This window comes from Theobroma cacao, chromosome 4 (assembly GCF_053813885.1).
Source record: "Theobroma cacao isolate CCN51 chromosome 4, ASM5381388v1, whole genome shotgun sequence".
Lineage (NCBI taxonomy): Eukaryota > Viridiplantae > Streptophyta > Magnoliopsida > Malvales > Malvaceae > Theobroma > Theobroma cacao.
This window is the reverse complement of record NC_142642.1, coordinates 37,053,566-37,065,973: the sequence shown is the minus strand read 5'-3', so window position 1 is coordinate 37,065,973 and position 12,408 is coordinate 37,053,566. Positions and strand designations below refer to the sequence as shown.

Below are 12,408 nucleotides of genomic sequence, written 5' to 3'. Positions count from 1 at the left end.
TTTCTGCTAGTTTACGCCAAAAAAATGAACGAAATGGGGTGAACAAGAACTCGAATAAATTTGCTGAATACTTATTTGCAGCACATTCCATAAGAGAAGTTTAATGTTGCAATGGGTCTCAAATCCTTGTTACAACATCAAAATTCCTAGTCTTTGTCGAGAAAACTAGCAGATAGTCTCATGGCTCAAAAGTCATGCTCTCTGCCTCCTCTCTTACAGATTCAAACAGCACCGAGGACAAATACCTTTCCCCAAAGCTCGGAAATATCGCCTGCATAAATTTATACATCAGATCAGAGCAATTCATAGTGGGAGAGAGATGTTCTAATCTAATTCATCAAGTTGAAGATAGTAAGTACAGTGCAGATATTGCTTTTCAGGTCTAACAACAAGACCCAAAGTTTTGTCTACTAGGTTTCTTTTTTTAAGTTAGTCGGGGAACAAGTGAACTTACAACAATAAGTTTTCCAGCATTCTCGGGTCTCTTTGCTATTTTAATTGCAGCTGCGGTGGCGGCGCCCGATGATATTCCCACCTGTAACAGATGCTTCCACAGTTAGCTAAGTGCGGAAAGGCAATGTTCTATAAATCCAAGCTTGGAGATTTTGAAAGATTTAGAACTTACAAGTAAACCTTCCTTCAGTGCAAGAAGCTTTGCAGTTTCAATAGCTTCAGCACTTGATATCTGCAAATTTTACAACAATTATAGGAATGGACGACAATTGTGGTTTATTATTATTATTTTTTTTTTTGAAGAGGGACAATTGTGGTTTATTAATAGTGTCACTATACTAAGCTTCCATAATCAGGACAAGAATATATATATATATATATATATAAACCAAGTAACATTTAATCTTTTTAATCACTAGTTTAGAAGACAAACTTTACAAGAAGAACCAATAATTATGCATAATTAACATTTCGGCCTTACTTGAACGACTTCATCAATGATATTGACTTCCAAAACACCAGGTACGAAACCAGCACCTATTCCTTGGATCTTATGCGGGCCTTGATATCGGTACATAAGCATGAAGCAACCAACAGTCAGCAAACCAATAGTTTTTTTGTTTATGGTAAACTCTTAGAGACGGCCAAACAATAAATTTAAGGAGAGAATACTCATGGTGTACAATCCATAGTCATAGCCGTGGTCCATGCCCAGTGTGCGTAAGATATAGAGGAATTACTCAATGACTTACATGAACATCTTTCTTTCAAAATGTAACAAAGTTTGTGGAGTACACCACAACCCTTCCATTCTCCCATTTTATACTTATGCCAAAGGAAAAGCTGTTATGGTTCACCTTATGACTAATTTTCAATCGTTTTGTAGAAAGATGCAAACTGCAAGTACATTATATGCAAGGATGACTATTTGTAACTTACCAGGCTTTCCTCCAGAGAGAACAGGACTTTCAACCGGTTCAATACCATAAAGCTATCATACACAACAAGGAAACTAGTGACAAAGTTGATTGTATGGGGGACAAGATATTAGAAACAGATTATCTCTTGCTTGACCACTATATTTGTATATCCTAATAGACCAATTTAACAGTGAATTAGTTGTACAAATAAAAGATGCCACTTACTTTTATGTTGGGGTTCTGCTCTTTCAGATATTTGCCTGCCCCTGTTATGGTACCACCAGTACCTATGCCAGAAACAAGTGCATCAATTTTACCTCCCGAACCTTTCCATATCTCTGGTCCAGTAGTCTCATAGTGTATCTATACCAACAACAGCATATGTTAATCGACTTTCCCAACCAACAATCGGATGCATTAAACTATTGTTTCAGAGAAGTACCTTTGGGTTGGCAGGGTTTTCAAACTGCTGGAGCATGTAGGCATTAGGTGTCTTAGCCAATATCTCCTCTGCCTTCTGCACAGCACCTTTCATGCCCTTAGCAGGATCCGTGAGAACCAACTCAGCCCCAAATGCTCGGAGAATGATCCTTCTCTCAAGACTCATTGAAGCAGGCATTGTAATGATAAGCCTGTATCTCTTGGCAGCAGCCATAAATGCTAGCCCTATCCCAGTGTTTCCACTTGTAGGTTCAATGAGGACACTCTTCAGCCACCATTCATGAAATAAAGTTAGATCACAAAATGAAAGGGCATTTTAGTTGAAGCATTCTGCCTTCAGGAACAAACTCATAAAATTTTTGTTTAACTTAAAGAATAATCAACCATCCCACAGGCAATTAAGGCCAATTATGATTATTTTTTTTTTTTTTGAAAATTAAGCATTTCATTCATCAACAAGGGAAGAGCAATCCAGGCATTACAAAAGGATCACACAGCAGAGGTTTCCCATCCATACTCAATACAAAATAACCCTTTCCAACCATGATTAATAATGCACATATTTCTTATAAGTAATAACTCAGAGGCTAAATTTCCTATTAGTTCACAAGAAAAGGTACTAACCTGTCCCGGGGTAATAAGGCCCTTTGCCTCAGCATCAGTGATCATGGCATAACCAATCCTGCACCATCAGAAAACAACTGCTAAGTTTTTGCAACAATTAACAGAACACAGAAATTTAGATATGAACATGAAGTATATCGGGGAAACTCAGATAGCTCGACATGACAAGCACAATAACCTTAGAAGCAATGAACCAAAAGGAATCTTTAAAAAGTTACCTGTCTTTGACACTAGAACAGGGTTCCATTATCTCAAGCTTAGCAGCAATGAGAGCAACACAACCATCCACCACATTGTTCAGATATACCAATGGAGTTTTACCAATCAACTTTACACACAATATTTAAACCAAAAGAAAAATGGACAACAGTAAGTCAATCAGTCGTATTAAAAGAAAACACCCAAATCAAAACGAAGGCCCCTCCTAAGAAAAGAAAAGAGAAAAAAAGCTTACTTCAGTGACATCTTTGGCAATCCCAACACTCTCATGCGCCATCTTCCAGATAACTGACATGAAGATAAACCCGCCACATAAAATAAGTTAAAAAGTTCGTCTTGTGCAGATTTCAAAGAGTAAAGGGTAAAAGTATAATTGCACTTTTATTAAACAAAAATGTGAGAAAAAATAAATAAATTTTGATTTTTCCTTTCCGTCACTCAATTTTATTGGCACCCGAACAGAGAATTTTTTATCTATGAGAACAAACCCAATCAACCTTTAATAATTCCCCTTCGAAATCCGCAAAAATAAGAGTATGAAAAATGGATTTTGATGAAATGGGAATGAGATTAACAGTTAACAAACAGAGGATTGGGGGAAAGAAATCACCTTTGACAATTGACTCCGTCGCTGTAGAACGTAGACTCAAATGGGTTCTATGTAGGGAATAGAAGTCAAAATAATTACATAAAAAATATGTTCAATGAATTCAAAGTTTTCATCCAATAACAAAACGGAGTGTCGTTAGTGTCAGAATCAGCTGCTGAGAAAGCGTCCAAGCGATATAGATGAGATAGGGAATGGAGTGTTTTTGAATCTAACCGGTTTTAAGGATCAATTCACTGTGAAGTTAAATGCAACCAATTTTGGAAAATGACTCTTTTTGGTTATATAATTAATCTTTCTTATATTTTCTAGAACCAATTTATACGTTGGAATATCGAGATTTACGTGTAAAAGGATCTTCCCTTGATTTCACTCCACTGACTTTATGTATCATCCAACCTTTACAAGTACTTGACACTTGTAAAAGCATCCAAGGTGGCCTCAACGAGGGAAACGAATTGGGCAAAAACCTTATCCTATCTACAACCACAAACTCCTCCCCAACGCTCAAAAGGGCTTTTCCTCGTTGTCCTTACCAGAAAGGAACAATGGCGACCCTTCATTTCACTCCATCCCCCTCCTTCATTCTCAACAAACCAAGACCCACCACACTTGCTACCTCCCAGCTCAACCCCAGAGCCCGCCATGGCTTTCTCAGATTCTCAACTGTCATTGCAAGGTCTTACAAAGTGGTGATAGAGCATGAGGGTCAATCCACAGAGCTAGAGGTAGAGCCCGATGAAACCATTCTATCCAAGGCATTGGACTCTGGCTTGTTTGTGCCACATGACTGTAAGCTTGGGGTGTGCATGACTTGCCCTGCTAAGCTCTTAAGCGGCGAGGTGGATCAGAGTGATGGCATGCTTAGTGATGATGTTATGGAGCGTGGATTTGCACTGCTGTGTGCAGCTTATCCAAGATCAGATTGCCATATCAAGACAATTCCTGAGGAAGAACTGCTGTCATTGCAGTTAGCAACAGCTAATGATTGAATTGTTGGTTGTGCTTGCTTTTTCGGTCACTAAAAGGTTTGTGTACGTTCGAGACTATCCTTGTTCTAGAATGAGTTGGTGTTAGCTTATTGGATACTTTTAGAGGTAAAATTCGACTGGAAATTTATGTTTGTCGGTCCCTAATCATGACAAGACAGTACTAGGATTATCTCATCAACTAGCATTGTAATATTCCTTGAAAAAAATTAATTTGCATCATTCACTCATCGTCCATTCAAATTCATTATAATGATTATAACCGAGATTATTGTGAAGGAGGTGAATGATCCCCAATTGATCCTCCATTGTTGGATTCTTTATGAATATAACAAGTGCAGTGGATTGAGACACAATCTGATGATATTTCAGCACTAAGTATTATTCAAATCTAAAGTATTAGATGGTATTAGATAAGGAAAAAAAAGATGAGATTGTACAGAAAATTCTACTTTGGCAACGAAGTTGCAGTCCCCAACATCTTGGAAAACTGAATTAGAAACCTTTCGAAGATGCAGCTGCTACATCAACTAACCCGCAAATAACCAAACATGTGAGAAGCCAGGCAGCTTTTTTTCTTTTGCACTCTACTTTGCAATCCAGAAGACAGAGGAGGAAACACCCATTTCATTAAAATATGAGTAGCAATGATCATTTCTCCTTTTTGTCGGCAGAAATCTATTAGAAGTTACTGCTACCCCGAAGAGAAAGAACAAGCAACTGCTTGCTATGATCTGACATTGCAGCATCAGGGCAGTGATTTCATACAATCAATGTAACAGTTTAGTATGTAGTCAAGATATAATCAAGTGGACTTGATAAGAGAACCAAGACAACCAAATAGATGGTTTTAAGTTGTAGATGCCTGCGCTGCTGTTTTGGTTCTTCTTTGTTTAAGCTTAACCTTCACATTTACACCGTTATCAATTATAGACTGAAGAACAAACTGAAGCTTCCCCTCTAATCTGTCCCCTTTCCTTGGTGTGTAAATCACATCATGGATATCATCATCCAATGCCCTCTGAGCTAAAATTTCTCCAACAGCAGCACAAGCGGATGCATTTCTAGTCGAACCTAAATCAAATTTCATATCCTTAGAAATAGAATGCGCTACAGCAACAACCTTGCTAGTCGCCCGGTGGATGATACAGGCACGAACAGATGCTTTTGATATATAAATGTCCAGGCAAAAGGGTTCATGGTAAGGACCCGTAAGTTGATTAAAAGTAGGAGACCTAACCTTCTTTTTCTCAACAGAGCAACCCTCCACTTTGTCAAGAATATTAGTAACACTTCTATTTCTAACAACTTCAAGCGTTTTAACATTTGACTTGTCATTCCTTTTGCTTTCTTTAGGATCATCCTTCTTCTTTAAAGACTCCTTTTCGCTTTCTTTACGATCACCCTTATTCTTGGAACCTTTCTTCCTGTGAAAGTCATAAGCATACTCCTCGAACTCTTTGGAACCACGGTCGATTTTATAAAAAAGGTTACCCCGAATTCTCATATTATCAATGTCATCAAAGTCTTGACCATCTTCAATTGTAGTAGAAGCATTAGCTACCCTTTGATCAACTGCTTCCATAAAGGGTCTTGTTTCTATTTCCCTATCAAATCCTTTATAGGCATGAACTAAACCCGATGAAACTTGCCAGGTTTCATCGTCCACAAGCTCAATATCATAACGACCCAAGTGAGAAGAGTTATCATTGAACAAAGGAGAAAGATGAATCCTACTGGAGTAGTTTGTTGATGGGATTGGCTTGATATCCTCGTTACAGGCAATTGGAGGGACCCTTGAGCAAAAATTACGGAGTCTTGCAAGGCAACCAGAATTCCCAATTGATGGGAACGCAATGGCTTTTCTAAGCAAATGTAACGTCATTCTGGATTGGGGTTGTTAGTTGGCGGCAAAGGAGCGAAATTGGCAGGACCGAAGAAGCTTTCAGTGGCAAATCATCAAAAAGATGGCATACCACGAAGATTCGCCTCTTCCGTAACCATCAAAAAATGAAGTTGATGGTTGGCGGTGGCTTTTAATGAGTGGAAAGCCTACTTTTACTTCAAGAAGCAATCTCCTAAGCTCCCAACCCAGATGCGTCTATCATCTATGGGTGCAGCACACGGAAGGGAGAAATGAGAAAAGCTGAAGTGAAGAAAAGACCGTTTGCAGTACCCATTGAAAATTTATAGTCGTGCTTCAGGCCTTAGATCCGGATCAACCAAACACTTGATTTTAAGGGATGGGGGCCCTTAGGGAGAGGTGGTTTTGTTCAATTCTGGGCCATTTCAAAATATTCGGATCTTTTTCCATACATTCAGGGCCTTTCAAGGTTTTATAAATGGTAATGGTAGCATATAAAAAGATTTAGTATTAGAATCCAAAGCTTACAATCGCAGATAAATGGGTTTTCTACGTGCTAAGTCGTACCTAGGCATATTGTCAAGAGCTTAAATTCCTCCAAAAATACTCAAGACAAATAGAGAACGCTTCCCCACCAAAACCTCCCCCACCCCACTCTCTGTTTCACTTAGCCAGTTGTGTTGGTGTGCAACCCTAGCCCACCTACAACAATGGTCATGGAGAGACATCTTAAGGCTGTACAACGAGCTGGACACTATATTTTAGGTTGCCAAATAAAATTTTTGAGACCTAAAGTCCCCACGACAATCAGTCTTTCCTTTAAAAAGAATAGGTATGCTCAAACGGAATCCAACACCATCTTCTAATGATTAAACCACCTTTTGAAAGAAAGAAAATTGAAATTACCAAACCGCCAAAAAGATTCCCCAGATGGCATTTGGTTCTATTTGAACGCAAGTAAAAAACATGGATGTAAAGACTCAGATAAACATAAGAACATCTTTCTACAACTAATCCTACATGGTTGTCTTGAGTTTAGACATTGTTATGCTTCCATCGTGATTACTTCACAATCACCTAGTACTAAAGTTTAATCAACATTAGAAATACAGCTTCTCACCACGGCAAAGTAAGAAGAAGAACAGTTTTAATTAACACACAGACATCGCTACCATTAAAACGGTTAGTGATTACAAACAAACCATTTTAGAAAGAAACTTAGATTGGTCGGTAGTCATCATATCAGTGGTTACCATCTCCAGAGTAGTCATTGTCTATCGGTAGTAAGCCTGCTGATAAGCTGGTGCCAAACCATTGCCATAACCCCCATATGCAGGATAGTTCATGGGAGCACCAGGGTAAGAACCAGAAAGGGGAGGAGGCGCTGCTTCTGGTGAATAAGCATAGGGATTGGTCGGTGGGCTCCTGCTTCCATACATGGCAGGTGGGGATGGGTATGCTGGGACTGCTGCAGGGTATTGAGTGTGTGAAGGAGACCTAACAAATGTAGGAGGTGCAGGAAAGGATGAGACATATGCATTCATCAAACGGCCAGCTTTAGCTGGAGGCATAGGACCGCCATTACTAGCCCGCGTTCGCTTATTAGCAGGGACTGCAGCTGCCTTCCTCTTCTCAGTCTTGGTCTTCTCTAGCTGTTCAAGGCGTTTCTTGAGGTTTTCAGGTGGAAACTCAGCCTCAAGTTTGTACTCTTCAATGCACTTGATGACAGCCCGAAGTGCTGATTGCTCTTTGCGTGCAGCAAGTTGCTGCAAATATCAAGAATAAACATTATTTGTTAATTGTAATATAACTGCTACAAATGAAGAAAAATTTAAAAGAAAGGCATAGACAAGCAATGAAACTCATCGACCTATTTGTCAATAGAATACTACCTATTCATGATATTTAGCATGAACTAGGAGATAAAAAGGAAGGCAAAGAATTTTAATCCAGCCAAAATCTCACATCCCCATTCCCCGTCCCAGAAGAGAAACATAAAATGGCAATAACATTTACCCATATTAGGCATGCTTTATCAAAAACATCTCAGTTTAATTTACTTCCACAAATATGCAAATATATGACTGCAATGAAACAAAATGAATTCAAGTATTCTTACAGCAAACCCCAGGAGTGAAACCTGGCATCAAACATCTAATCAAGAAAAGATAGGATAATTCAAAATCAGATATAGTAAGAATTAAACAAACAAATGATCACTATGAGTAAATAGGGGTATACCGCAGCCCGGCCGGCATTACTGGGATCTTCTAAAATAGAAGACGCAGCTTTCTTTGCATCCCTCAGGAAAGCTTTGAGCAGGGGTACGGGAGGGAACTTGTCTACAAGGCCAACTTCATAAGTGAAATGAACTGCATCAAGCTGCTGTCCCTTACTGACCAATTCTTCAATCATGTCTGTAGTGGAGAATTAAATGCATTAGAAACTCAATTTTACAATTGTACCTTAATGGAATGATTTTGAGCACAAATGGTAAAAACCCATAAGAGAGCTTCCAAAAACACAACAGTCCAGTATAAGCAATGTTTTTCGATGAAATGTTGACCATGTTTATGGATTAAATGGTGATATAGACATTAAAAAAGACAATGAATCTTTACTTGTTAGAATTATGCAAGCTACATCTGTTTGGCTACAATACCTACACCTTGGAATTCACTCTTTAGCCAGTACTAAACTAACACAACCCTTGGCTTTAACAAACAACTTGATATATATCAGATCCTATGAACATATAGCTTCACTGATCTTAACATAAAGTTCTAGTATCTTGTTCTATTTAAACCACAAAAACCAGCAGGTACACTCTTCACAACATGCAGCCCACATGTCCCTAAATGGTAAAAGTGCATCAAGATATAAGTTCTTTAAATGGTTCCACTAAAGACATACCATATACTTTCCAAAAACACCAAGTAACAAACACGAACCATCTCCAAAGCATGTTGGCTTACAAAAGAAAAAGCACATGCTTACCAACAAGTTAAGGCAACATGCAACAGCTAATTAACATCCTAGGTTACAAGTCACTTAATTATGCTAGTCAACTATTGCTCCAACTCTTAATTCTTGCACGAGTACCCATGTCCAGCAAATATCTGACAGACATGCATATGGAGTTTTCACTCCTCCCTAAATATAAGGAAAAACTTTGAAAGAAATTGAACATATCCCGTGTCAGACACATGCCTGTATCTAACACTGAGTCTCGAATATAAGCAACATAACTCATGAAATATCCTAAAAATCTTATCTTTACAACTCTTAAGTTCATTCTGAAAGTTTTGACACCAAGATCAAATTAATCAGACAATATAATCACTTTCAAAACACCATCACAATGAAACATAACCATCGACTCCTAGAATACTGTAATAAGCTGCAACAAGTTTGAAACTCCATGATAGTACTCACTAACAGAAAATAAGAACATTAAAAAAAAAAAGTAATTTCATCTCAACAAAAGAAATCAAATACCAGGCATTTTGTCACCGAGGCCAAGCGAAACGGCAAGTTTAGGCATTTGTTTCCTCCAGGCAGAACCAACAACAAGCTTCCTATAAAGCTCCAGATCCTCTTTCTTAACAATCCCAAACGTAACCAAATGTTGCAGAAAAGTATGAACATCCGGAGTCTTCACATTCTCAATCCCTCCTCTCTCTTCAAGGCTCTTTTTCCACGTCTCTGCGATTTCTTTTGCCTTCTCCTTCACACTCGGCGTAACCAGCATCCTCGACTTTCCGATCACCGGATCAACCACCACCGGAATCAAGCTTTCCAGAATTAAAACACAAGCCCATCCTAAATCATTTCCTCTCTCATTCCCTCTTTTATCCACCGGAAATACCTCCGATATCGCCTCCATAACGAACCTGGCCGGATCAACACATTCTGATAAAGCTGCCGGAATTTTCTCCCTTAGCAAGTCAATTTCTTTCTTTTTGCCAGTCACGAAGTTCCAGAACTCTTTAGCTTCCATTTTTAAGCACGTTGATTTTAGGAGTTGCAAAAGACCGTCCCCGTCGTCGACCTCGCCATCAGGATTGTCTTCAACGTCGTCGCTAAGGGTTTTCAGGGCGGCTTTTGTGTGGAACTCGACTCGGTCGAGTGAGATCTTCACGCTGTCCTCGATGCTGTGTTCGCGCTTCTTGAGTGAGTCGAGTGAGGCCTTGGTTTCCGAGTCTAGTGTTTCAATTTTGCGTTTTAAGGCCTCCGATTGTCTCATCAGGTTTTGCTCGAGTGAGTTGATGTGATCGGAGAGTTCTTTCCAGAGGAGAGTGCAGCTCGTCATCAGAGACGTTTGACGCTGGAACTCGTCGAAACTCGGATGAGTTAACTCTGTCAACTCGCCCGGATCGGGGATCGACCCCATGGTTGGTGAACTTCTCTGTCTTTCTTTAACTCGTTCGGTGACTCAGTAGCTGAATCCCAAAGGAAGGAAATGAAAGAAAGAAAAGAGGAGAGAGATTAGAAACCCTAAAAACGGAGGAACACAGGAAGATAAAAAGCTTCGGCAGATGCTGGCGTGGATCTTTCAGAATACGACACGTGTAACGGCGACTAGATATTGCAGGTAATGGTGGTCTCTATCTTAGACCGGGGGTGTGTACGATAACAAGTGCGCACTACAGGGTGCTGGAGCTAAAGTGCACGAGCGGGTGAAGGTGCGTAGGATATGGACAAGGGGGGTGTTTGATTGGTGTTAAAAGACAAGTGGTGGAGTGCTTTCCCGGAAACCGAAGTCAGACCAGAAAAGAAAAAGAAAAGCAAACAGGGAAGAAAGAGAGAGGGGGATGGGAGGCACAAGCTGGGAAAAGTAAGGGGAAGGTGGGCCAGTGGGGAGGGAACTGAGCATACCCACATGGGAAGAGTCAGAAAAAGTAAAGACAAATTGTTATAGGAAGGAAAATAAAAATAGAAAAACTATTCAAGATAAATGGGAAAATAGAGAAGGAAGTCTGTGGTGAAGTCTGAAAATGGGAACAGGGGCACGCGCGTTCGTTTGTTAAAAAGGACAAATGACATCAAAGATTGTTTGGGATGACAGGAGACGAGATCACCTTCCCTAGCCGATGAAGATGGGTAAACTTGGGGTCCATTCTTGGGTGGTGGGACCCTTTCTGAGGGCTGTATGCTTTTGACACGTGAGCATGAGGGCCCAATGATGGTGTTTCACAAATGGGTGGGAATTAAATATGGGAGGGAGGGTAGGTAGTTGGTTCCCCCATTTGGCTTTTTCATGTGGGAGGGCTGGAAAAATTTTTGAACCCTTGGGTTGAGGTTTGGTGATAAGGTTGGGAAAGTCAATAATGATGATCTTGGTTTCAATTTCAAATTCAAATGTTTGATAACATGGAAAAAAATAAGCATAATTTTGGATTTTGATGATATGTTGTATTTAGAATTAGTCATTTTCAATATTTAAATTCTAATACGGAATTTTTTATTCAAAACCCAAAAAATAAAAATAAAGTTGTGGAGTAACATTTTGTACGTGCATTAAAATTGAAAAAAGCTGGGCCTTCATTGCGGCGGTGCCATGTGTGACAAAAATAAGAATTTGTTAAGGTTCATAAATGGGACTTGAAATGCATTATGCAAGGTGGGTCTATGGATATAAAGTTGTTAATGTTAGAAGGTCTGAATTATTATATATATATATATATATATACATATATATATTATGTCATGCACAATTGCCCATGAATTGGACAAGAAAGATTCCACAGGGAAAATACTTTGGAAAAAGACATAGTGATTGTTCTTCAAAATACTACTAATTGCGTGTTGGGATACCACACACCCATCATTCTTTTGTTCACTAACGATACAGCCTATAAAAGTTGGGGTAACACCAACGACACCAAGAGCCATCCCCCCCTCTACCTACGGCTACAATGGCAGAGAGGGGTATCCCACTTTGAAGCTCTCTCATTCGCACCACAGATTCTCAATCCAAATCAATCCTCCCGCCCACCCACCCCGTTTTGTCAAGATTTTTGTCATTAGTATTAAACATCTTGTTTCTTTTTTAAGTTAACATAAATTACATTATAGATGCATGAATCCCCCAACGACGTGACTAGATGGAAAGCTACTAATCATGTGATTCGATGACCAATATTACATGGGTTATCGTTCACAATAATCATTACAGAGACTGGAGCTTTGCATTTGCATACATTAATATTGAGTTATCAACTCTTTACGTTAATAAAAGGATCCTATGATCCAAATACAGCTCATTATCTACAAGCCAATCCACCCAAA

At 39.3% G+C, this 12,408-nt stretch overlaps 4 protein-coding genes across 5 annotated transcripts; 1 reads left to right on the top strand and 3 right to left on the bottom strand.

Moving 5' to 3' along the window:
- Positions 1 to 50: 50 nt before the first annotated feature.
- LOC18602993 (cysteine synthase-like) lies at positions 51 to 3,410 on the bottom strand. Of its 2 annotated transcripts, none has more exons than XM_007034702.3 (11): positions 3,268 to 3,410; positions 2,893 to 2,945; positions 2,657 to 2,766; positions 2,439 to 2,496; positions 1,816 to 2,079; positions 1,599 to 1,736; positions 1,393 to 1,444; positions 935 to 1,014; positions 626 to 685; positions 455 to 535; positions 51 to 271 (listed from the first exon to the last, which is right to left on the bottom strand). In XM_007034702.3, the coding sequence occupies exons 2-11, from the start codon at positions 2,932 to 2,934 to the stop codon at positions 179 to 181; spliced, it is 978 nt and encodes a 325-aa protein (XP_007034764.2). In that variant the 5' UTR covers positions 2,935 to 2,945; positions 3,268 to 3,410; the 3' UTR covers positions 51 to 178. The 2 variants fall into 2 exon arrangements, with proteins under 2 accessions (XP_007034764.2, XP_017974671.2); XM_018119182.2 differs by lacking the exon at positions 3,268 to 3,410 and adding an exon at positions 3,155 to 3,232.
- Positions 3,411 to 3,701: 291 nt separating this feature from the next.
- On the top strand, positions 3,702 to 4,483 carry FDC1 (2Fe-2S ferredoxin-like superfamily protein). The gene has a single exon (XM_007034701.3). The coding sequence runs from the start codon at positions 3,813 to 3,815 to the stop codon at positions 4,254 to 4,256; it is 444 nt and encodes a 147-aa protein (XP_007034763.2). The 5' UTR covers positions 3,702 to 3,812; the 3' UTR covers positions 4,257 to 4,483.
- A 478-nt stretch (positions 4,484 to 4,961) lies between these two features.
- Positions 4,962 to 6,273, bottom strand: LOC18602991 (Ribosomal L18p/L5e family protein). The gene has a single exon (XM_007034700.3). The coding sequence runs from the start codon at positions 6,136 to 6,138 to the stop codon at positions 5,104 to 5,106; it is 1,035 nt and encodes a 344-aa protein (XP_007034762.3). The 5' UTR covers positions 6,139 to 6,273; the 3' UTR covers positions 4,962 to 5,103.
- Positions 6,274 to 7,075: 802 nt separating this feature from the next.
- LOC18602990 (FRIGIDA-like protein) lies at positions 7,076 to 10,632 on the bottom strand. Its single transcript, XM_007034698.3, has 3 exons — positions 9,616 to 10,632; positions 8,359 to 8,534; positions 7,076 to 7,883 (listed from the first exon to the last, which is right to left on the bottom strand). The coding sequence occupies exons 1-3, from the start codon at positions 10,508 to 10,510 to the stop codon at positions 7,392 to 7,394; spliced, it is 1,563 nt and encodes a 520-aa protein (XP_007034760.3). The 5' UTR covers positions 10,511 to 10,632; the 3' UTR covers positions 7,076 to 7,391.
- Positions 10,633 to 12,408: the final 1,776 nt, after the last annotated feature.